The sequence below is a fragment of the Gymnoscopelus braueri genome, assembly GCF_963280865.1.
Source record: "Gymnoscopelus braueri genome assembly, chromosome: 23".
In the NCBI taxonomy this organism is placed as follows: Eukaryota; Metazoa; Chordata; class Actinopteri; order Myctophiformes; family Myctophidae; genus Gymnoscopelus; species Gymnoscopelus braueri.
Window position 1 is genome coordinate 15,416,992 of NC_137625.1, and position 23,879 is coordinate 15,440,870.

The 23,879-nt window shown below is 42.1% G+C and overlaps 1 protein-coding gene across 1 annotated transcript; it reads right to left on the minus strand.

Annotated features, from left to right (window-relative positions):
* Positions 1-321: 321 nt before the first annotated feature.
* Positions 322-23,078, minus strand: aldh1l2 (aldehyde dehydrogenase 1 family, member L2). Its single transcript, XM_080421350.1, has 23 exons — positions 22,866-23,078; positions 21,183-21,327; positions 18,707-18,941; positions 15,712-15,877; positions 14,530-14,631; positions 13,665-13,754; positions 12,712-12,846; positions 12,393-12,518; positions 11,648-11,739; positions 10,451-10,595; positions 10,072-10,191; positions 9,810-9,937; positions 8,915-9,065; positions 7,066-7,136; positions 6,835-6,940; positions 6,369-6,456; positions 5,517-5,610; positions 5,311-5,410; positions 5,110-5,208; positions 4,252-4,417; positions 3,147-3,252; positions 2,833-3,032; positions 322-1,519 (listed from the first exon to the last, which is right to left on the minus strand). The coding sequence occupies exons 1-23, from the start codon at positions 22,911-22,913 to the stop codon at positions 1,464-1,466; spliced, it is 2,769 nt and encodes a 922-aa protein (XP_080277476.1). The 5' UTR covers positions 22,914-23,078; the 3' UTR covers positions 322-1,463.
* Positions 23,079-23,879: the final 801 nt, after the last annotated feature.

Here is a 23,879-nt window from a genome sequence, read left to right on the forward strand (position 1 = left end):
AACGTCTTTTTCCCCCTTTTGTGTATTCGGTTAACCCAAGTATTTGAATGCCAGTGGTACAAAAAAAACATTATTCAATACTGCAAACAGGACTCTGCTGTGTGACAGGAAGGTTGAGTGCATGCATTTGTCAGAGGTCTTTTTGGTTAAATGACTATAGCCAACTGCTGAAAAGTCTTTTAAGTGGTTGAGATCATCCACTGCAGCCTGTGAACTGATAATAAAGTTAGTTCCTACCCTTCCTTACAGGTCAGTGGGCCCCATTACAATTTACATATGATGGTGACAAAAACAAACGGTGCAATTTGACGGATTGATTTTTATTCACCATTGTATAACAATTGTGGCTGGTTATTGGCAGTGTGAGAAAATATACAGTTTCCTTCCCTTTTAACTTCCTCTCTGGCAGATGTCTCAGAATTGCACATACAATGCAAACACTGCATTTCTTAGCCCTTACTGGCCGTGTTCAGTCTGTAGGACAAATACTGTAGAAAAGTCATGTCAGAAGTATCATAGTGTTTTATATATTCCTAAATTGTGGAAACACCTCTAGAATCAGGCTCTGTGTCTTTTAACAATAACAATGTAGTGTTACATACAGTGTTCTTACATGTGAAAATATAGCAAATATTTATTTATTTTTCTTCTTTTGTTAAAAAATATTTACAAAAACTAGAATTTTGGGAGATGGGATTATTTTAAACTAAAACATAGGACCCAGAGATGTGAGATTGAGCCAAACGGTGAGTGATTGTGTGTAAAAAAAAACAACTGTATAGAGGCACCAGATAAAATGGTTAAATAAAAATTGATTTACAACTAAAACATTTAAAATGGCTAACGTGGCGACTAACAGCCGACATTTCTTTTTTATTATCTCAGTTTAACTGAGATAGTATTGACATATGTATAAAGTCTTGAACAAATGAAAAGATCTTCCATCTTTCAGATCCCATCTTAAACCAAAACATACTACCCCAGTCTTCACAAACCAAAATATAGAGGAATCTTTTACAGTCAACTCATATATGAGTAGTGTTAGTCATTTCCCTTATTAACCACCTGAGCTCTATTTTATACTTTGCCTTGTTCCAATATAGAAGATCTACAAACTCACAACACGTCGACGCGTTGTGAGCTTGAGGATCTGCTACTTTTGACCAAAAAAAAAAGACAAATCTTGAGAAATTGTGGTATATAAAAAAGCACATTTTTAAATGTTTTAAATGTCGGCCTATAATGAAATGTCCATAATAGGGATGGCAGGGTTAATGTGGTTAAGACTTCTTTCAATCAATTAAATGGTAGGCACGTTGTCCAGGCTGCAACAGAGACACAATAGAGCCTCTTCCTCTATATCTCTCACACAGGATGAAAGCAAAGCTGAACTTGAAGCTGCATTTCTGATCAAGGCAGACAAACGCGTATATTGGGTACAAAGTTCACAATGAGGGGTTTCATCAGTACTCCACAGTCACTGCTTTGGTCCTGAGGTATTCCATAAGAGCATCCTCTCCTGTAGACAAAACACAGGAAAACAAAATATTGGTCAAATGATAACAACAGTCCAAAGCAGAGGTCTTCAACAGGTGGCCCGGCACCCCTAGGGGGTCCTCAGAGTTACTACAGAGGGTCCGCCAAATCTGTGTGATAGGATTTTTGTTCTTACATTAACCACTTGAACCCTAGCATCCCTATTCTGAGGGGAACATTAGCCGAAAATAGCCGATCTACAAGCTCACAGCGCCTCGCGCTGCGAGGCGTTGTGAGCTTGTAGATCGGCTATTTTCGGCAAAGAGAGGGGGGGAAAAGAGCAGACTAAGTACAGAGTGAAAGTTTACTTAGTGTTGATGGTTTAAGTGGTTAAATGTCTGAAAATACACATTAACATGAAACCAACATCTATGAAATGCTTTAATCCGCAACACAAGTTTATGCAGTATATAGTGGGGGTCCCTGCTCCATCTCTCTCTCAGAGAGAGGGGTCCTTGGCCTGAAAACGTTGAAGACTCCTGGTCCAAAGGCTTATTCTGTTTAGTCTGTGGTGTGAAGCATTAAAGGAAGAATGACAGTTCCAATGAAAAATATAAAACCCCCAGTGGTCAAGAGACAATAGCCATGGTGACTACATTTCCCTCATGGGATCAATAAAGGTCTATCAATCTATCTAGCCAATATACTGTATGAGTATGGGATGCTACAGTATTGTCCAGAATATTATATATGAATATTGAGGCTTGTGTGTATTAATTTTCTGCATATCGTCTGAGCAGGCATCAGCTGCGTGAAGCTGAAACGGTCTACATTATTCAGAATCACCCGTTTGTTAGATGCTTTTTGCCATTTTATGTTTAATTTAAATAAGTGTATAGAGAGACAGTTAACCAAGGGCACAGATAGAGGAGAAAGATGAGACATGATGAAGCACTGCAGCGGGGGCGACCCATAGAGTTAAAAATAATAGAGAGGGCACCGGAGATCCCTGCCCATCCACTTGCATCGAGTTGCTCACCCAGCGCATACTCCTAAATCACCCCTTCTTCCGTGTTGGGAAATGTGACGGGCGGGGCCTATTTGGGGCTTCTGTGATACGTTTGGCGTCACGGAGGTGGCGCGTTTTGCGTTTTCGCTCGTTCGTGACAGAAGCCTCTGGCCGTTTTAAGCTGCAGTACCCATGAATGGCCAGCATGTCCAATGCGCTTCAATGCAACCTCTGGGTTCTGGGGGGGTTGGAGCGACCACAAATGGCAAATTCTCAATGATGCAGTATACTGCTGATAGTGCACTGCAATCAGCAGTAAGGTATGAGCCAGTAATTGTAGTACATACCAAGGTCTTTTCCAAAGCCGGACTGTTTGAAGCCGCCGAAAGGTGCAGCCACATCGGTCTTGTTGTACGTGTTGACAAATACTGTTCCGGCATCCAGACGCTCACTCACATACATGGCCTTGTTGATGTCGCGGGTAAACACACCGGACGCCAGGCCAAACTCCGTATCATTGGCTCTCCGCAGCACACCGTCTACATCACTAGAGGTCGGACGAGGGGGAAGACAGGATGAGGTTACGGGACAGGAAGTCACACTACTTGACACTAGTGTATGCGTGTGGAGGGAAGATGAACATGCTATGCTCATTGCCTACCCTTCTGGGAACTTGGACACCACCATTATAGGACCGAAGGACTCTTCTATGGCGATGAACATGTGATCCTCCACGTCGGTGAATACTGTGGGCTCCATGAAGAAACCTGGACAGGGATTATAATAGTAATTATTCTCTAAATATTAGGAATTACACCAACAAACTTCAAATGGCGTTAACCACTTTCAACCTGGTGTCCCTGTTTTGGGTAAAACATTTCCAAAATAGTGAAATATCTGATCTACAAGTAGATTGGCTTAGCCACTTAAACCGTACTTCGTTGACTGGGGTCCCCTATAGTTGGACCACTCTTTTTTCCCCCCATTCTCCACTGAAAATAGCTGTCGTGAGCTTGTAGATCTGCTATTTTCACTGAATGTTTGCCTATTATGATATACTTTGAATAGTTATAGGATGCCATGAATTGGTTTATTGTAATCATGAATGGGTTTATTTAAATTATCATGATTAGATTAGATGTCTTTATTATCCACAAGGGAAAATTGTTTTGCTCAGGTCAATGCATACATTATGTTTGGTTATATCGATTGTTTATACATTTGGTGAATGCACTATCACTGGTACGTGGATAATTGGGTCATGGGCATAAGGTTACCTCAAAAGCATCACCTGTTCACCTGCTGGGAACAGACAGAGGGTGTGTGGGAAGCCGTATTTTTTGTTGACTGCTTTATTTGCTTTGATCGCTGTGATTATGTTGCTATAAGTTTTAGCACCCTTTAAATAAGTTCTTTATGTTGCTTTAATAAAACCCCTGCTTAAACGCAAGCAAATTTTCCTATTGTTAAGCGGAGCACGTCAGACAATAGACAGGCCCATTTAATCGCCTCTCAGCGACTTTTTTAAGTTTACTCTCCTGCAGTCGCATACAATAGTTATGCAAGGGTTCATGTGGTTAAGTGGTTAAAAGGAATACAAGAACGCTCGCCCCAAAACACGCTCGCCCGGGTCTAATCCGGCAACCTCGGAATGGTCGCCACGAGATATTCCTAAACGTAACCTCAGTAAAACTATGCCTAAAACTAGCCTTATACCTAAAAAGTGTCTATTGTGGTTGACTACACAGGGTCTGTCAGTGCAGTACCTGGCCTGTCCACCTGTTTGCCCCCATAAACCAGTGTGGCTCCTTCCTTCACACCAATCTCACAGTACTCCACCAGCTTGTCCATATGGGCCTTGTGATTCTGGGGGCCGTGGTCCGTGGAGCGGTCCAGTGGGTCTCCAATTTTCATCTTCTTAATTTCCTCCACCTGAAGAGAGAACACATGGAGTAATGACATGTTTAGAATTGTAGGTTGAAGTCACTGAGCCACTGTGCTGCCCAGAAGAGGAGAAAACATATTCTGTAGAAGCAGATACTACAGTATAAAGTGCCCTAAAACCTGGAAATTTGTATGCATTTTTTTACTTCCGGTTCCCTCATCTCAAAGTGTTTGTTGTTGTTTTTTATGGGTTTTGTTGGATGTCTCAAATGAGGTTTCTGTTTAACATGGGCTTAAGAGATTTTCATGTTTTGTTCTACCACATAAAATGTATCATTAAATACCCCACTAATGAATACCGAACAAGTCATGTGATCGTGGTGTAGTGTGTATACAGCTCAATTTACTTCTGCCGATTGCATTTACGTTTAAAAGAATCTTAAAAGTTGTGTTCAGTTGTGAAGATTATTTTAGAAGATTATTAGCTGTCGTAGGCTTTTTGTCAATGGAACCAGGAAGATGCTAACTTCCACCTCCACCTACAAAAATACATCATCCCTAGACCACTCTATTGAGGCTGCACTTAAATTCCGTATTCCCATTGGCTACACTAAATATCTTCACGAAATAAATCTATAATCTCACAATGAATGTTCCCACAGAATAGGGATGCTAGGGTTGAAATGGTTAATGTGTGCATGCCATTGTCATTAGAGGAAAGAACCAGTGATTCATCTCACCACTCGCGTGATGTACTCATCGTGTATGGACTCCTCCACAAACAGACGCCCGGCCGCGATGCAGTTCTCACCTTTGTTGAAGAATACAGAACTCATGCCCTGTTCAGAGAGAGAGATTGGGAACATGGAAATGGTAGGGTTAATTAAGAAGGAACACCTTCATCTTTCTCTCTATGCATGTCTACCTCTTCTTTTTCTCACCATGCGAATAGCCTTGTCCATTTCACAGTCGGCGAAGATGATGAGAGGAGACTTCCCTCCCAGCTCCAGAGAAACCTTTTTCAGGTTACTGAGAGCACAGCTGCCAAACAGGAAATGACACTCCGTGAGCATCAAGCGGATGACATTCAGTTGCACCAACCAAACAGCAATTTGTTCATCACCTCCGGTGACCAATGATACCGTACCTCTTCATGATCTGTTTGCCAATTGGGGTCGAGCCAGTGAAGCCAAGCTTGCGGATATCAGGGTGTTCTGATAAACGTTGTCCCACCATGCCGCCTTTCAGACACAGGAGTGGTGATTGTACAGAAGAAAGAGAGAGAAGAACAATAAAAAATGTCAACTATAGCCACAAAGCAGCGATTCAGGGGATCAAGCAAACAGCCTTTTGACAGCTTCTGACACCTGTAATAAAGATAACTAACAGGTTTTATGATGGCCGGACAGACGCTCATTCCTTTACGGCCAAATCTGTGGCGGGCCGAACCCTTTTTCGGCAATGCCGGCAGCCCTACCCCTACAAACTATCATTGATTTACAGCCAAATTTGTGCCAGGCCCAAGCACAAGTTTGGAACTGATGTCACCCGCTTTGAGTGATTTCAAAATAATTTGACACACATGGTCCAACAGTGTTATGGAACATATCCTGAATTTTCTAATGATTGGACAAACTCCTGGCCTAATGTTTGTTCACTTTGGTCTATTTATGTGCTAAGCCACACCCTTTTGAAGTTCATTGGTCAATATCTTAAAAATTAAATAAGATATCAAAAAGCTGTCAGTGTTGTTTTGCTTGGTCCAATAATAATCTACAGAGAATTTGTTAGCAATCAGACCTACAGTTTAGGAGATGTAGCGTGAGGACTGAACATTTCATGTCTACCATTAACCATCTCACACTTTTAACGTTAATGTTAAGGTTAATAAGCACACAAATAATAGGGTTTCAGCCCTTCAGGCTTGAACCCTCAATAATGCAGGAACAATAACTACTCTGTAAGGGTCACTTCATCCCATTTTATCTCTGTTTATTACCTGATCCTGGCAAAATGTTGATCACTCCTTTAGGAATGCCAGCTTTCACTGTCAGCTCAGCAAACTTCAGGGCAGTCAGTGGAGTGACCTGTTAAACCACACATGACTTTTAGATAGCATGTGTTCAACAGATAGGGAATGGCAGAACTGGTAGACTATGACAAAAAACGGCCAAACTTGACAAACTTATATTATGACTGTATAGTGTAGTCGAATGTACAGGTATGTGATGTTAGATGCAGGGTTACACAATACCATTACCATATATTGCAACGGTAAACAACGCCAACTGTAGGCTGTGTCACTACAGTAATATAGGCTACTTGCTAATGTTTAGTGTGTCATTGAGTGCAACATTATCGGGTTGGAGTATCGGGTAATGTTTATGAGTACGAGTACATACTGTAAGCAGGGTATCGATGCACCTCTCTGCACATGTGTGCGTATGTGTGTGACGTGCTCTCACCTGCGCAGGTTTCAGAACAAGTGTGTTTCCAGCCGCGAGGCAGGCAGCGCTCTTCCACGCCAGCATCATGAGTGGGTAGTTCCATGGGATGACTATAGCACACACACTGCCACGGAATGAGCACACAGCAGGTGCATCAGCATGACACATATCACAGTTTAACATTGTCCAAAGAAAAACTCGTTTTCAAAAAGACACGGCAGAGGGAGCCGTGAAAAATAGAAGGCTTACCCCAGGGGTTCTTTCTTGGTGAAGGTCAGATTGCGGTTGGGCCGAGCTTGGTTGATGGGTATCGTCTTGCCCTGTGGGACCCAGACGCCTGATTTATACTTGGTTGCGCACCAGTGTTGCACACCAGATCTACAAGCTCACAACGCATCGCACTTGTAGATCTGCTATTTTTGGTGAGTGCCAGTGTCTCTCAACAGAGTATAAATCAAGCCAGACGCGACACATGATGAGGCACAAGGCACGATACATTACATAACGATAAACAGCGGCTTATGCCAGGGACTATGAGGTCTATCGTAGGCAGACCACTTTTAGACAGAGCGTCCTCTCAATCAAGGGAAGCCTACGATGGAATAGCCTCCCAGTCACTCTAAGGGAAAGCCCCACCTTGTGTACCCTTAAAACACAACTAAAACAATGGTTGCAAAATGTATGTCTCAAACATGTGACCATCGATACATTTTTTAAATCTTAGATATGTCAAAACAGGCTTTAGATATTCTTTTGGTTGGGTATTAGACATTATACAGGGTCCCCACACATTTTTAGCAATGAATTTCCAAAACTTTTCCAGAATATTTAGCCCAATTTCCAGGCCTATATAACAATCATGCAGCTCAATAATGTGTCTCTTACTCCTATGTACAATGCCCAAACATAGGCAGTGTAGCAAAAATAAAGCATAATATAGAATGGTACAATTCCATTCAAAATTTCGTGCAAAATTAGGGCATAGCTCACTGGAATACAAGACTCATTATGGCATCCGTATGACTTTTTTTTTTTTAAATAATATTGCCTTGCATTTGCCCCATTTATGAATTTAAAAGTAATGAAGGATGCAAGGATGTTTTAAATTACACTTTTGTTGTAGGTTTTCCTATGTTTTTCCTATTAAGTTTTCAACAAGAGGATACTGTCAGACACGAGGAGGGATGAACATAATTATGTAAAACCAGCCAGCTCTATTCGGGTCCTTTTCTCGCTTTACCCAGTCTTTAAATTTTTCATTTGTAAGCCACAAATTATTAAACAAACATTTCCCTGGCATTGTGGATCATACTACTAGTTCAACCGATATATTTTAACTGTGTTCGTTTACGCTTCACCGACTATTCACATGTTGCTCGCAATTGTTTGTTGGGACAGCAAACACACAACCTGCACAAGTTGCCAGGTTGGTGTCACGTGACAAACGAACAGCTCTACAAGCTAACTACTCATCACGCTGCAGCACGTTGTGAGCTTGTAGCTCTGTTCTTTTTATCACGTGACACCAACCTGGCACCCTATGCAGTGCAACCTAACAATTGAGACATACATTAGGCTGCCATCACACAGCCCGTTCGGCGAAAAACTACTTATGTTACATATTTCGTGTAATGTTATACATGTTTATGAAAATGTTTTGTATTAACAAAATCAATAGCCAAAAACAATGCATAGCCAAATATTTTTCCAGGACCCTTGATAAATTCCAGGACCTTTGATCAATTCCAAACCTTTTCCAGTACTGGATTTTTTTATTTTTTATTTCAAAATATTTCCAGGAATTTCATGACCGTGGGGACCCTGATTATAGTAGGCATTTAGGTTCTTAGTTAGGCTTAAATTAGGTAAGTTTTTAGTATGTTGCTTTTTCTGTTTTTGTCATGTTGTTGTGATGTTTTTATAAGTGGGACTACGTATGGAAACAAGCTTCTAGCCAAATCCAGCATGTTTACGTCAATTGATTCATTTCTTGTACATGTATTGAATGTTCATTAACATGCAATGTCCCGTAAATAAACAAACAAAAGTAAAGTAAAGTTATGTGCGGCAATTTCGGGTGAAATTCCTTCTACATTACCTGGATCTTGTCACACCAGCCGGCGAAGTAGCGGAAGGTCTGGATGGACATGCCTACGTGGGTCTTGAGGGCCAAGGTGTACACAGCGCCAGAGTCAATGGACTCGATGGTGGCTAACTCCTCCTGGTGCTCCTCCATCAGGTCAGCGAGTCTGGAGGATAGCCGAGGTTGACGAGGACACAAGAGGAGAAAGCGACAAAAGTGAGAAGGCTTCAGGTGGGATGAGAGGACCATTAACCACCCTATTATGGGTCATTATAGGTGAATAAATAAAATAAAAAGTCAAAATGTTTCATAAAATGTCATACATATACTAAAAAGGTATATAGGGCTTAACCCATTAAAACCGGGAACGCATCTGTGTAACCACTTTAACCATTATTTTATTCTTTTTGCTATTCAAAAATAGCAGATATACAAGCTCATAGCACGGCACTGAGTGCCGCTCTAAGGGCATGTAGATCTGCTAACCCTTTTAATAAATCGTGAAAGATTTGTGCAAATCTTTGAATATATATTTTTTAAGCAAACATTTTTAATTCAAATCTTTGCTTCTTGGGGTCCATGGAACTAAATATTTTGAGATGCGTGTCCGCGACATGAAAAAGTTTGAGAACCAAGCACTGAGATATTTTTTTTTTCTCCAAAAAACTGTTTTAGACAACATTTGTAGAATTGTACACATTTTCACGATTTCAAAAATAGAAGATCTACAAGCTCATATGAGCTTGTAGATCTGCTATTTTTGAATAGCCCAAATAAATCTAAAATGACAGATGCGTTCCCGGATTGAATGGCTTAAGTGGTTAATACGCAGATCTTCTTGGATTGTACAACTTCAGTTCATGTTGAGCTGCAAGAAACCACCAGGTGGCGCTCTAGGCACAGTGCTTACTTGTAAAGCAGACTTCCTCTGTCTCGGGGGTTCATCCTGCCCCAGGGGCCAGTCTCAAAAGCTTCTTTGGCAGCGGCCACTGCCCGGTCCACATCTCCCACTGAGCAAAAAGCCACCTTAGTTATCACCTGGGAGAGTATATAGACCAGCAATTGATGAGAAACCCAATAATGTGTCTAAAAATCGATCCATTGCATTCATGCTCTTTTATGGACTTGTATATGAGAGTATATAAATGTTGGTGTGGGTCAATGGCACTCACAGATCCGTCAGTGGGGTTGATGGTATTGTAGGTCTTGCCGTTCTCGGAGTCCTCAAACTTGCCGTTGATAAAGCTCTGATACGGCATCTTCAATGTCATGTTGTTAATTTCTTTTGTTGTCTGGGGATTAAACCACATGGTACAGACCAATCACACGTAGCAAAAAGCACCTTAGTAACTCAACCAATTTAAGAACATTTTGGAACAAATAGGCGTAGTGTGGGGGAAAAAAGCTTTAAAGGAAATATTGACTGGTACAGGCTTGATACACATTGTTGCGTGCGGTGTCGCGCACCGAAAATAGCAGTTACTAATAGTTTTGAGCATGTAGATAAGGCTATTTTCAGAGCACAACATACAAGCAGCAGCTCTGACTCACGTAGTCAATGACCAGTTCCTCCTCGTCGTCCTCTCCCCTCAGCCTACGGACAAACAGCTGGATGAAGTCCTGGAAGGTGGTGGCCATGTAAACGTCCTCGGTCTGCAGCACGACACCACACCTCATCTTCACCTCCTCCACTAGCCTGAAAACACACCACAGTTTCATTCATTTATTTATTCTACTTTTACAAGTTTCTTTTATACCTTAGGATTGACCAATGTGAATATGTGGTTAGCACCTTCCCTTCTTGCTACCATCTACCATCCCTTAAGAAATGTGGATCACTGGCTTCCTTCAAAACAGGCCTGAAAATCCATCTTTCAGGTCACACTCACCTCTCCCATAGGCATTCACTGCCTACATTCTACTCTGTACATGTAGCATTTTATATTTGTTGATGATATTGTATTTTGGTGTTATTTTTTATGCTATGTTGATGAATTGAATACATAGCACCACAATGGAAACAGGTCCCCAGGACTTTTTTGTGTTATCCTTTTAGCCCAAATGTATGACTGTACCTCGTGCTGTTTGCATTTCTGTCTAATAAAGTATTCAACCAATCAATTGAACTATTGAACTGCACCTACTGCTGCTTTCTTTAACCTCGCCTCAGAGCGGCATGTTATGTATACACCTGCATGATGCTAAATGTTCCTAAAAAGGACATGCACACACCTCCTGCATACCATGCTAATGTTCTAAGCATCATGTACATACCAGCTACTACACACGCCATCTGTATATATGTATATATCTTTGATTATTTCAATCAAATGTCACAATATTTTTGACCAAAGGCCCTAGATATCGAAATGTGACAATGTTGAGACGACTATTATTGGTGCTTTAAGATATTTACACAGAAGAAAACTGAGAGAAACAATCATTGGCAGGTGGGGGCGGAAAACAGAATCACTTTAATGTAATTTAGGAAAACACAACATCTGTTTTTTTCTTTTCTTTTTCAACTACAGATGTTTAGTTGGCCACGCATGCTCTTTCTGAGCAAGGCCCTGCAGCACATTCATGAAGTTACTCAATACATGTTTGGGAAAGTCCCAAAAAATCCACAGTATTCTATTCTTGGGCACCGAGTAGCCACTGTGGAGCAACTCAGTGGTACATGCCATTTTTAAGGTCAAAGGTCAACATGCATGTCTTTCTAGGATTCAGCTAGAGCCAGTGTCTCACCTGACCACATCCATAGAGGCAGCTCCAGACTTGAAGAAATCTGTGGCGTCCTCAACGGCAGGTACATTGCTAAGGATGGCTTTCCAAACGGTCTGTAGAGAAAAGGCACCGTTATTCTACACATACAGTACATAGACAATCTCCTGTAACTACACAACACTACAGTAAAGTAAACTACAAGTTAACATCGAGTAACATTAGCCAAATGTAACTACATAAGTGGTCATAAGGCGTCATGCTAGGGGTGTGCCGATACACTAATTTCACGAAACGATACGATACGATATTGGGCTCACAACTTCGATACGATTTCGATACGATACGCACTTTTTTTATTATGAAAATATATGGGGGAGAAAAAAAGCAAATGCAAACAAATAATTCTGTTTTTGCATTATTCAGACATGCAAACTTGTAGCTTTTCAGCTACAATAGCCGTTTTGAATCCAAATAGGGCAATAGTGTGACACCTGACCCGAAAAAAAACAACATGTTGTCACCCTTTTCACCTCGGGGCTGTTTGCATGCCTGATTATTATTATTATTGTAAAAAAAAAGATATTTTTTTCCCAAAACGATACATATCGTCACGAAAATGTATCGCGATATATCGCGGGACGATATATCGGCACACCCCTACGTCATGCAGCAAAAATAGCCAATCTACAAGCTCACAAGGTGTCTTGTAGATGGGCAATTATTTTCATTACAGTACCTTATCCAGATCAATGGATAGTAAACTTACCCTGATCTCCTCTGCCATCTTCTTCTCATCATCAGTGAGGTCCACACTGGAGCTCTCTCCTGAGGCAAAGTACTTTGAGGCGGAGATCATCTTTCCATCCTCAAACTGCAGGTTCTTCACCTGGACCTGCAGACAGAACGCCAAGGAGGGAGGGAGGGAGGGACAGGAGGAGAATTAGTTCAGTTAGGCTCAGACCGTGTTTGAATGACCCAATGAAAAAGTGTTTGTTTTGCTTTGTTTTTTACAGCCAACAGAGCCGACGTCACTGGCCCGGTTCCCAGGCTCTATGTTTATTCTATTCAACCGGTGGGACACTCACCGCTTTACCGTCAGACCCGAGCAGGACTAGTCCGTTCTTGGTGACAAGGCCCGGCTGCGAAGCCCCCTCGATCTCCAGAGGCTGACCGGCTGGCACTGATCCAGACAGCAAGGACGAGCCATACAGCGCCACGGCCTGGGGACGGACAGGCAGAGGGAGTAGTGAATACACATACGCAGTGGTGTAAAGTAACTAAGTACATTTACTGGTACTGTACTCAAGTACAAAAACAATATTTTTACTTTACTGGAGTAATTCCAATTTTATGTACTTTTACTTCTACTCCACTACAAAAACAATATTTTTACTTTACTGAAATAATTCCAATTTTATGTACTTTTACTTCTACTCCACTACATCTCAGAGGCAAATATTATACTTTTCCTCAACTACAATTATCTGAAAACTTTAGTTACTAGTTACTTTGTAGATTTTGATTATTATTACAAAACATACATTACCCACTTCAGCCCTATATACATTTTGGCCATTTTAAAATAGCAGATCTACAAGCTCATTGCGACGCATTGTGAGCTTGTATATCTGCTATTTTTATACATTCTACACATTTGAAAACTTGTGAAATGGGACATTCTGCATAATGAGTACTTTCTACTTTTGGTACTTATTTTGACAATACTTTTGTACTTACTAAAGTAAATTTTGAATTCCGGACTTTTACTTACAGAGCATTTCTACATTGCAGTATTGATACTTTTACGTAAGTAAAAAATGCGAGTACTTCTTCACTCACTGCGTATATTATATATAACAGTACATATCCATTTGTGTGTGTGTAAACACAGAACAATGTGCTTGTGTGTGTGTGCTTCTGTGTGTGTGTGTGTGTGTGTGTGTGTGTGTGTGTGTGTGTGTGTGTGTGTGTGTGTGTGTGTGTGTGTGTGTGTGTGTGTGTGTGTGTGTGTGTGTGTGTGTGTGTGTGTGAAACACACCTGACCATCAATGACGGCCCATGCACCAGGAACTTTGTCATGGCCACGGATCCAGTTGTGGATGGCCTCTGCCGGCTGGGCTAGGTTGACCTGAAGAACGGAAAGAGGACAGAATGGAATGTGGTAGTGGTGGTGGTGGTGGTGGTGGTGGTGGTGGTGGTGGTGGTGGGCGGGGGGCAAGAAAACGCTGACCGGACCAAACTTGCTTTCCATTAGTGTTTGCCATGTTTCTAGGAATGACAGAGAGGCCAAACAGCTGTCTGACTGTAGTTGTGCAACACATGTAAGCGGACCCTTCCCCCGCCTAAGAATAGCGTATGCAGAAACATTGCCAGCAACGTGGTTCTCCAAGCAGCAAATCAGAAATCAGCAACTCCCTAAAACCAGCCCCACCCCTCTCTCTTTTCCTCGTAAAACAAAACGTCACCCGTTTCTGGCCCTGAGCTGCTTGCTCAGTAAACAGCAGGACAGGAATGAATACAAAGTGTTGTTCATTAACTGATTAAGCCCTATACGTATACTTTGTCGCATGACGAATAGTGAAAAATAGCTGATCTAGAAGCTCACAGCTATTGAGCTTGAAGATCTGCTATTTCTGCTATTATTGCAATTTAAAAAGCATAACAAAAAATAAAATAGGGACACTAGGGTTATGTGGTATGTGGTTAACAGCAATGTTATGTTCTATCCCATGATTTACTGCAACAAAATAGTGACTTTGTGATGAATGGAAATGCAGGTAAACCTTATGTAACCTTAGACTGTACATGTATATCTGTACTGGGTAGGCATGAACTTGTGTATGAATATGCACATGTGCGTGTGTGTGCGTGTGTGTGTGTGCGCACGTGTCTATGAACTTCACCTTGGAGTTGGATTTCTTTTGGATGCCTTCATAGCTGGCTCCCTCCACTGGCTGGGTGACACGAGGGGCTTTGCCATCAGCTATCATCTGAACGGACTCCACCTGTCCCATGGACACAAATCAATGTCCAGTCACTAAAAGTGTAGCACTTCAGTCCACAGTGGAGGAGAACACTTCTAATAATGCATCTTTATACTGTAGGTGTCTTGTCTTTCTGTCTGAAATCCATCCAAGTACATTGTCACATCAAGATTTCTTTATTAGCACCCAAAGGTAAATTAGTTGTCCAAACGGGAGATTTAGCAATCCAGAGTTGAAAACAAACCATCACAACAATACAGAATCAAAGAACTTCAAAACTTAAAAAACAAGTAGTATCAAAAACAGTATACAAGGTCAGGACAAAGAGCTTTTACACATACAACCAGCCTGAAGGAGCTGACATTTGCTATGTAAAGGACGGGAACCGTCTAGAAGAACAGAACTTGAATTACGTGGAAACTGTGTGGAGAGAAGAACGGACTGCTTGAGTTGAGATTCACCTATAAGCTTACTAGTCCAATTGACCAATTGATTAAGACATTTTTGGTTTTCCAGAGACCAAACTGACATAAGGGTAAACGACAAGATGATTTAATGAAAGCCTAATGAAAGAGGGTCATCATGGTTTTATCAATTTGACAAACTGGACAACTTTCTATGACAAAACAAGCACCTTTTTACACACTGTGCCTCACAGTTCTTCTTGAAGGTCAATTTAGAGTCTATGACAGTCCCAAGGTACCCGTGTAGCTTCCTACACAGTCCACAGCCTAGTTTGTAATGATCATAGTCTGGACATGATATCCTTTGTGTTTGGCTCCAAGAAAGTTTTCAAAACTTCTCAATGACTGGGCCATAGCTGGACTCATTATGGTGTTGCTGACTCGCGGACTGTATCATACTCTGTATATGGTCCTGTTCTCATGCTTACTTTGGCATGTTTGTGTACAGAATATAAAGTAATGGTGAGAGAACATAGCCGTGGGTTGAGCCAGTAGAACATAATAAATATGATAAAATGCCGTTGACTTTTACCCTTTGTGTACCATTTGACAGAAAATCCAATATGCAACCCACCAGACTGGTTTGAACAAATCATCAGTGGGGCTTGCAGATGGTGAGATGCAGAGGTATGGTTACCATGGCCTTGATGCCCTCTGGGAAGAGGAAGCGATTGTAGAGGGTGTCTACGGTATCATTGGGCTCTACGTCACAGGATCTCTGGAGCAGGATGGGCCCAGTGTCTAGACCATCGTCAGCCCAGAAGATTGAGAAGCCAGCCTTCTTATCACCGTGGATCAGGGTCCTGGGTGATGATGACGGCCACACAAACACATGGAACTGAGCCACAAAACTTTCACGTCATAAAACACAAGTGTCATAAAACACAATCAGGCACGACATCAAGATAAGCACATGATAAAAGGGGTTCATACAAGGACAAAATGGCTGGATGATATTGGTGGCTAGTATGCTGTAATACGCTGCATAAAGTTTAAACAAGCTTTCAACTTTCTCATTAGTAATAGTAATTTGGCCCACGTTTAGGTAACCCCATCACACTGAAACAAATACAAAGAAACAAATAAGAAGAAAAATGTCTTATGACTTTCCTTTTACCAAGCCCTATATACTTCTTGTGACAAATAACCAAAATAGCCAATCTACAAGCTCAAACACTCTATTGGGGATGTGCAAGACTGAACTAAATCAAAGTCAATTATTCTACTGCCATTAATAATACAATGATTAATCGAATATTCGGCCACGAATGTGCATGTGCATTGAGATCGTTGGCCATGTTAGACACACACAAACAACACAGACTCTCTGAACTCCATTGTCATTCAGCAAGACTAGAGTGACCAGTGGTTCTCGACCTTTATGGGTGGCAACCCCCCAAAATATGTCTCGCTACCTCCTCCTTCACAACTCGCCAATCTCACACGACATACACACACACTGAACAATCACGTGTGGTGTGTGCACACACTGAACATATTTATGTGTATGCACTATGCACACATTCAAGCTGATGTAATAATAGGCTAATAAATACCGATCAAACTATAATTAGTTAAAGGTTATGCCTTAGTTTAGTTCATTGTCCTTAACGGAGGAGTAATATTACAACTCAGACCAAGAGTAAAATACGCACTTCGAAGTTCCTGTAGGTCAAGTAAGCTGGTCACGCACACTGGCCCTGCTGTTTCACTTCTTAATGTTGGAAAAAAAAAGAAGAAACCTCAAGAGCAAAAAAAAATATCTGCTGTGCCTTAACGTTCTACCCACTTTCAGTGTCTCACTTACGGTCGAGGTCGAGCTTGTGGGGTGTCAGGTGTGTCTGTGTGGTACTTTTAGATGGATCTTACTGTAACACAAGATCCATCCACCGCTACGTACACTGTCGCAGGTCTGTTGGGAGCCACCGTTCCATTTTGTAACGACAGAGTAAACAATGTTTCCTCACATAGATTAACTTATCATATGAATGTTTCTTAAACTTTGACGGAGAAAGTTAAGTTTATGGAGCAAAAGGGAGGCCTGCAGCATGGAATGCAAAGGCAGTATGACAGTCAGTGTGTGCCCAGGCACATAGGCTTCTCTTATGAAAGAGCAGCATTAAGAGCCTGCACACACACACAAAGGTTCATATGTTTCAGAAGAAAGTTGCCATTTAAATATTCTAATATTCTAATATCAACTTTGACCATCGGGAACGAATAATCGAATATTCGGTTATTCAGAAGCAATTTTGATTAGGAGCCAAAACCAAGATTATGCTGTCAGTAATGTTCTATCTATCTGGTGCCAGCACCCCCAAATGGGTGTTTTTTTGTCTGTTCTGACAGAGGGCAGCATCTCTACTCTGCACCGGCTTAGACAAGAAGGAAATACACACACAAACACACACACACAGCAGTGATAACAGGGGCAGAGAACAGATAGCTTAGAAAGACAGATAAGGAAACCAGCATGCGTAAAACATCAGGTCAGCCAGAACTGGTTCCAACCTATAAGCCTGACCAGTTACTGTAGCACCAAACTGTCTCTGCCCAGTCCAGAAACAATGTAAACTAGGGCCTATTATATAGCCTGACTCGGTCAAGCCCCAAAACTACCTATACTTACATGTATTCTGTACAAAATACTGTATGGTTGGACATTAATGGTTGTCATTTATATTGATAAGCTACAATTAACATGCCACATTCACCAATAATGTGCATATTTCCTTAGTCTTTCTAATTATTAAGCAAAAGCCCATCCTTGCCATTCTCTGATGGACACTCAGGCCATGTGAGGTTAAGGCACAGAACTACGATTTGCGAATGTCACTTGCAATAGCAAAGAGGCACTGCTACTGAATTTCACACAGAAATATTCCACTCCAGTCCAGACTGCTTGCAGGTCTTATGGTGACTATTTAAGCAGAGCACTATTGCTTATTTCTGGTGGCTCAGACTGATATAAGCTTTCTAGCATGATGGATTACACCACTCAAACAGATTTAGTTGCCTCAAGAAATATATTGGTAATGACTGGACAAAATAAAAGCCAGAAACCGTAAAGTGCATGTCACAGTTTATTATTTTCCCCCTCTGATGCGAACCGATTTTGATTCGAAAAAAAAGGTCCCGCACACTGTCTTCACTTACAAAAATGTATTAAGTAATACAACATTTCGGTCACTCGGACCTTAATCAGGCATAAAGAAGCAGCTGGCAAACAGCCAGTATATATGACAACTCTCAGAGAAGCGAGGGCCAATCAAAGCACCACGCCAATCCGTTACCATGGAGAGGGGCGGCTTCAAGTTTATTACTCCGACTTTTTCTTCTAAGATTAGGAGCCAAAAAAAAATCATGATTATACCGTCAGTAACTTTGGTGAGGATGTTTAACCCTCAAGAGTGACTGTCCACCCTTGCACTGTCAACCATATGCTTGATGTTCCCAAGGCACACAGATAGTCTTGAGAGACAAACAGAGACAGAGACAGACACATACATGCAACATACCCTCTCTCCTAATCCTTAATCCCAGCACTTATCTTCAACTACTCATCCACTGACCCCTCACACACCCTGACTCGTCCATCCCATAACCCCCCCCCCCTCCCTCCTCCAACTCACCAGTTGATGGCTGACGCTCCTCTGTGCAGCGGTAGGATGGATGGGTGGTAGATGATGGAGCCATGCTTAGGGTTATCGATGACATTCATGGGGATGAACTGTGAGCAGAAGGGCATGACGTTTAGCTCCGCCCCGACTGCCTTGTACGCCTCCACCACCTCCGGAATGGGCTTCCCCTTGACGCGCCAGCGCGGGAACTTGAACACCGGCGTCCCGTCTTTTTCTGCTGCCACCGCTGATGAGTAGAGAGAGAGAGAGATTAAGAGAGAGAGAAGATAACGGATTGAAGGGGGTCAGATTTTCACTAGGTCTACCTAGCTGGGGCTCTACTCATCGTTAAACAGGCCTAAAATAGTGCTGAAATCCTTAGATAGTTTTATTCATTCGGCTCGCGCAATAAAAACAGTACTAAGGTAACATTATTAAAAGACACAGAAATAAGTGCAGGTGAGAAAGGAAACCCATATAGGGCTTATACAAGGTTCTCAATAATAAACAAGTAGCAAGTTAAACATAGTAATCAAACATAGGACACAACAAACAACAAGTACCTTGTGTGCAGTTGAATGTGTGTGTGTGTGTGTGTGTGTGTGTGTGGGGGGGTGCGTGTGCATGCGTGTGTGTCTGCACATGTGTGTCTGTGTATGTGTGTGTGTGTATGGAGAAGTAGGGCTACACTATATGGTAGAAGCAAGTGGAGAGGCTTGATTCATCAGGCTGGCCCTCAATCTAGTGTTTACTGAGAGAAGATGAGGAGTTGGCAATAAGTATGTGTGTATTCCAGAGTAAAGAACCTCTGTCTTAAAATGGAGAACTGGCTATGAGTAGTACGGCTGAAGGGAGCAGTATATGAACTTGATGGATCTTGGATGTCAGTGAGTTGGGTTTCCGGTCCATGACCACTGACCAGTTCAGCTCGCTTCCGGGCAGCCTGCCCAGGGAGGGCACACTGCCCCCTGGTCAGGTGAATCTGATACTTTAGATCCAACTGCTCTACCCACAGGCAGTGGCACACAAGGGTTGCAATACACAAGCACAAACCCTCTAAGAGGGAGAGCCACATGGGTGACATGGGGTCAGCTGTCAGCGAGGGAGTGAGAGAGAAAGAGAGAACTTGGCCTCACAGCCACTATAACCAGCAGGAGTAAGCATGGTGTGCTGTGTTTCAAATGAGGGCCATGCTGTGTGACCCCTCTGGGCCTAGGGTATTTGGCCTAGTTGGTACAAATGAGTTGCTATAAGCCTGCAACTATTGCCAAGATTCAAACTTAACGAGGCGACAGGGCACCAAAACCCCTCAACGAATGTTTCATTAAGGAAAATGGAAGAGTGGAAAGAAATGCGTATACTGTAGGTAGGTGGGTGATCATGGGGGGAGAGAGCAGGGGTTAAGTGGGTCAAGTTGATGATGATTCATCTGGGGCATATTGCGTCATACCAAAGGCCCAGTCCGGTGGTAGACTTTTCACCTCGCTTCTGCATCTCCCAGGCCACACTGGGCCTCTCCCTGGCCAGACAATGGAACCACTATCCCGCAGCTAACGCAGGATAAAGGCTTGTCTTTGTGCAGGAGCACTGTGCAGAGTCAACAGGCATCTACCTCAACCACAGACCCAGTTAGAACAACGAAAGGCCCAACGCAGCTACAACCTCTCAGATCCTCCGTCACGCATTGAACCCCCACCACCGCTACACCAGTGTGCTCAGGGCAGTTATTAGGGCTTTCTGAAGGACTTAGATTAGGCTAAAAAGGTAGACAACCTGACCCATCTTGGTTAGTTCTGATGAATCTACATGTCTAGTGCGCAGTGCGATGATGCTGGTTGAGACCCCAGAAAGAGTAGCTGCTGTAACTGTACAGTAAGCTAATGGGGATCTAATAAATACATCAAAATAAACAAAAAAATGATGGGAACGTAATTTTTTTCCAAATGCTTTGGAATATGGTTGGAAATAATGTAAAGTATACATGATTTGAACATGCTCGATACATCATCATACCTAAATTTGCCCTTCAACTTTTGTTTATGCCCAAAATAACTAGCTATCAACAAGTTTGTATCAAAGTAGAAATATTAGGCCTTAAATATTGTTCAAAAATGATGATATGTTTTTAACACTCCTATTATAAAATGAATGCAAATATAAAATACAAATATTCCCAGAGTTCTCAGGTTCCCACTATTTCGGTTACCGTTTTGACAGCCAAATGGTAAGTGTCGTCCATTTATCCAAACAATGTGCAGTACATTCACCAGTACATTCACCCACTGATGGCAGAGACAACCATGCAAGGCCAACCTGCTCATTGGAAGCAGTTAGGGGGTTCAGTGCCTTGCTCAAAGACACTTCGACACAGAGCCAGGAGCAGGAGGAGCTAGGGATTTAACTGGGAATCGCCTGTTGGGCTGTGATCAGATATGAAAGATTGTAGATATAGAAGAGAAAGATTTAACATTTAACAGAGGTGACTCACCCAGAGGGTCTGCCTTGCCATCCTTGTCTGGGACGGTGAACACGCCCACCACTTTGTGGCCCTGTTTCCTTAAGTTGGTGTAAACTTCTTGGCCAAACAAGCTCTGGCCAATCAGAGCTAGTTTCAGCTTATTTTGGTAATAAGGCTGTAAAAAAGAATAAACAGCTGATCAATTCAAACTCAATGGAAACATCCATAAATGGCGACATTTAGTCTTTTATCCTTCGCTAAGTTACACTGCAAATCTGACTAAAGCGTGCATAATGACATTTCCATCTGCATTTACACTACACCTGGCCTCTGGCCAATTTAAACAAGTTCTGGCAACCTCAATGGCCACCAATGTCATTGCTATACAGCAGGAGTCGTCAACGTTTTTCAGCCCAAGGACCCATTAGCTGAGAGAGAGATGAAGCAGGGACCCCCACTACATACTGTATAAAACTGTGTTGCAAAATAAACTTTTTCATAGACTTCATAGATAGTTGGATTCATGCCAATGTGTATTTTCAGATAGTTAACATTTTAAACCTTCAATATTTAGTCAACTTGACCGTTGGCTCTGTACTTGGTCTGCTCTTTTTCCCCTCTACACCAACTCTCCGAAAATAGCCGATGTACAAGCTCACAACACCTCGCACTGTGAGCTTGTAGATCTACTATTTTTCGGCTAACGTTCCCCATCACACAAAGATTTGGTGGAACCCCTGCAGTAACTCTGAGGACCCCCCTAGGGGTCCCGAACCCCCTTTTGAAGACCTGTGGTATACAGTCAATGGTGATGCAGGTGAGCACTGTCCAGAGTGATTGGCTGCAGACAGCACAACAGCATAGATCCTCCAAATGAAGTAATAATACAATGCCACATATGGAAAGGAGGGAGGTGTCAGGTTTCCCATGCTGAAATGAATCATACTGTTAAATCCACTAGGCAGAGTCTAGGAGGCATTTGCATTGCAAGGAGGGGGATATGGCTCACAATTTGATCATGCAAACAAACGGTCATAAAAACAAATAAATACATAAGTACAAGTGGCTCTCTAATGTAAATTGCAGCCAGCTTGCAAAGAATCTGCAAAAAAACATCCCCCAGCTTGCAAAACCACCCCACATGATAGATAAATAACAATATTGTGTCCAATATAGGAAATTCTGCTGTGCAATTAATTATAAGCACAATGACATGAACTTCTTTGCAGCTTGTGCACGACAGACAGGCTGAGGCTAAAAGCTACCATGACAGTCAATCGCAGAGCATTCCACACTGCTATGCTGATGCAACTCCACTGTACAGTAACAGTAAGCTGAATACAGTAACGTCCAGTAACGTGGCATTGGCAAATGGCAATCAAACGTTCCATGACTGTACTGGCCCTATATCTGTCATTCTAAGATAAGGGGTGATAACCAAGCAATAGTGTAATGATATCCTGGCACAGGTACAGGACTGCAAATAGGCAAGGTTAACGTTAGATTACTAGCCTTGGATCAAGACTATCATAGATGACATTTGATCGATTTTGACATGTGCATAGATCTAGATGGGAAAGTTGTAGACTCGATAAAAAATACATCTATGATAGTCTTGAGCCTATAGGCTAATTAGATACGTGCAACATTAACACATTGATCAAGATCATTTTGGAGTGCAACTGCATTTAGTAGTAAACCAACGCTACTCACGGAGGACGTGGAGAATTTCCTTATGATTTGATTCGCTGTCCACAACATGATGGCGGTGTTTGGTTTGTTTTTTTATCCTCAATCTAATTAAAATTAATTTAGTCCACACTGGGCTCTCCTGGTGATGAGTGACACGCAAACACACACCTGTCTGTCAGAGTGGGCGATGTGCGCGCGTTGGTGACCGTTGGGTGACAGCCGTTAGCGTCGCTCGTCACAGCCAGCTTATACCAGGCACCATGTTACGTGTGCCTCGTGCGTGCGCGCTCACGACCACACTACGTATGGGAGGGGTTACATGGGGAATCATTAGCTGTAGAATACAACTCTCGAAGAGTAGACGTATTTATGATTCTGACGTTTTCAATCTACGAGAGTTGTAGGTTTCACCCCCCATGGATGGACACAGCGACTTTCAGCACTATACCCCGTAGATCTCCAAACATGTACAAATTGAAAATAAAGGTGCTTACCCCCACACCCCAAATGTTAACTCTCGCTACGGGGTAGTAGTTTAATGTAATAATCCATATCTTTCAATAAATAAGTGTTTTAATGCCGTCTGTGGCCGATTCTGTCGGAAGTTCCCAATGGGCGGTAGTGACGCGCCCATCAGGTGAAACCCAGAATTACACTCAATGTTAACAGGAAGTAAACGAGGGTGAAAAAATTGCGTTCGGCCACAGACGGCATTAAAACACTTCTTTATTGAAAGATATGAATTATTACATTAAACTACTAGCCCGTAGCGAGAGTTAACATTTGGAGCGTGGGGGTAAGAACATTTATTTTCAATTTGTACATGTTTGGAGTGTCTACGGGGCATAGTGCAGAAAGTCCTTGTCTCCATGGAGCGTGAAGCCTACAACTCTCGTAGATTGAAAACGTCAGAATCATAAATACGTCTACGAGAGTTGTATTCTACAGCTAGGGAATCATAATAATAAACGTTATTTATTTTTTATATAGCGCTTGTTGACACAAAGTTACAAAGTGTATTAATAATAATAACAA

Excerpts from the sequence above, each read along its gene's own strand:
- aldh1l2 (XM_080421350.1), bottom strand. The coding sequence starts at position 22,913 with ATGTTGTGGACAGCGAATCAAATCATAAGGAAATTCTCCACGTCCTCC. Across the intron at positions 15,878-18,706 it reads GGAGCGTCAGCCATCAACTG|GACCCTGATCCACGGTGATA; the intron begins GTGAGTTGGAGG and ends ATCATCACCCAG. Across the intron at positions 4,418-5,109 it reads ATGAGTACATCACGCGAGTG|GTGGAGGAAATTAAGAAGAT; the intron begins GTGAGATGAATC and ends TTCTCTCTTCAG.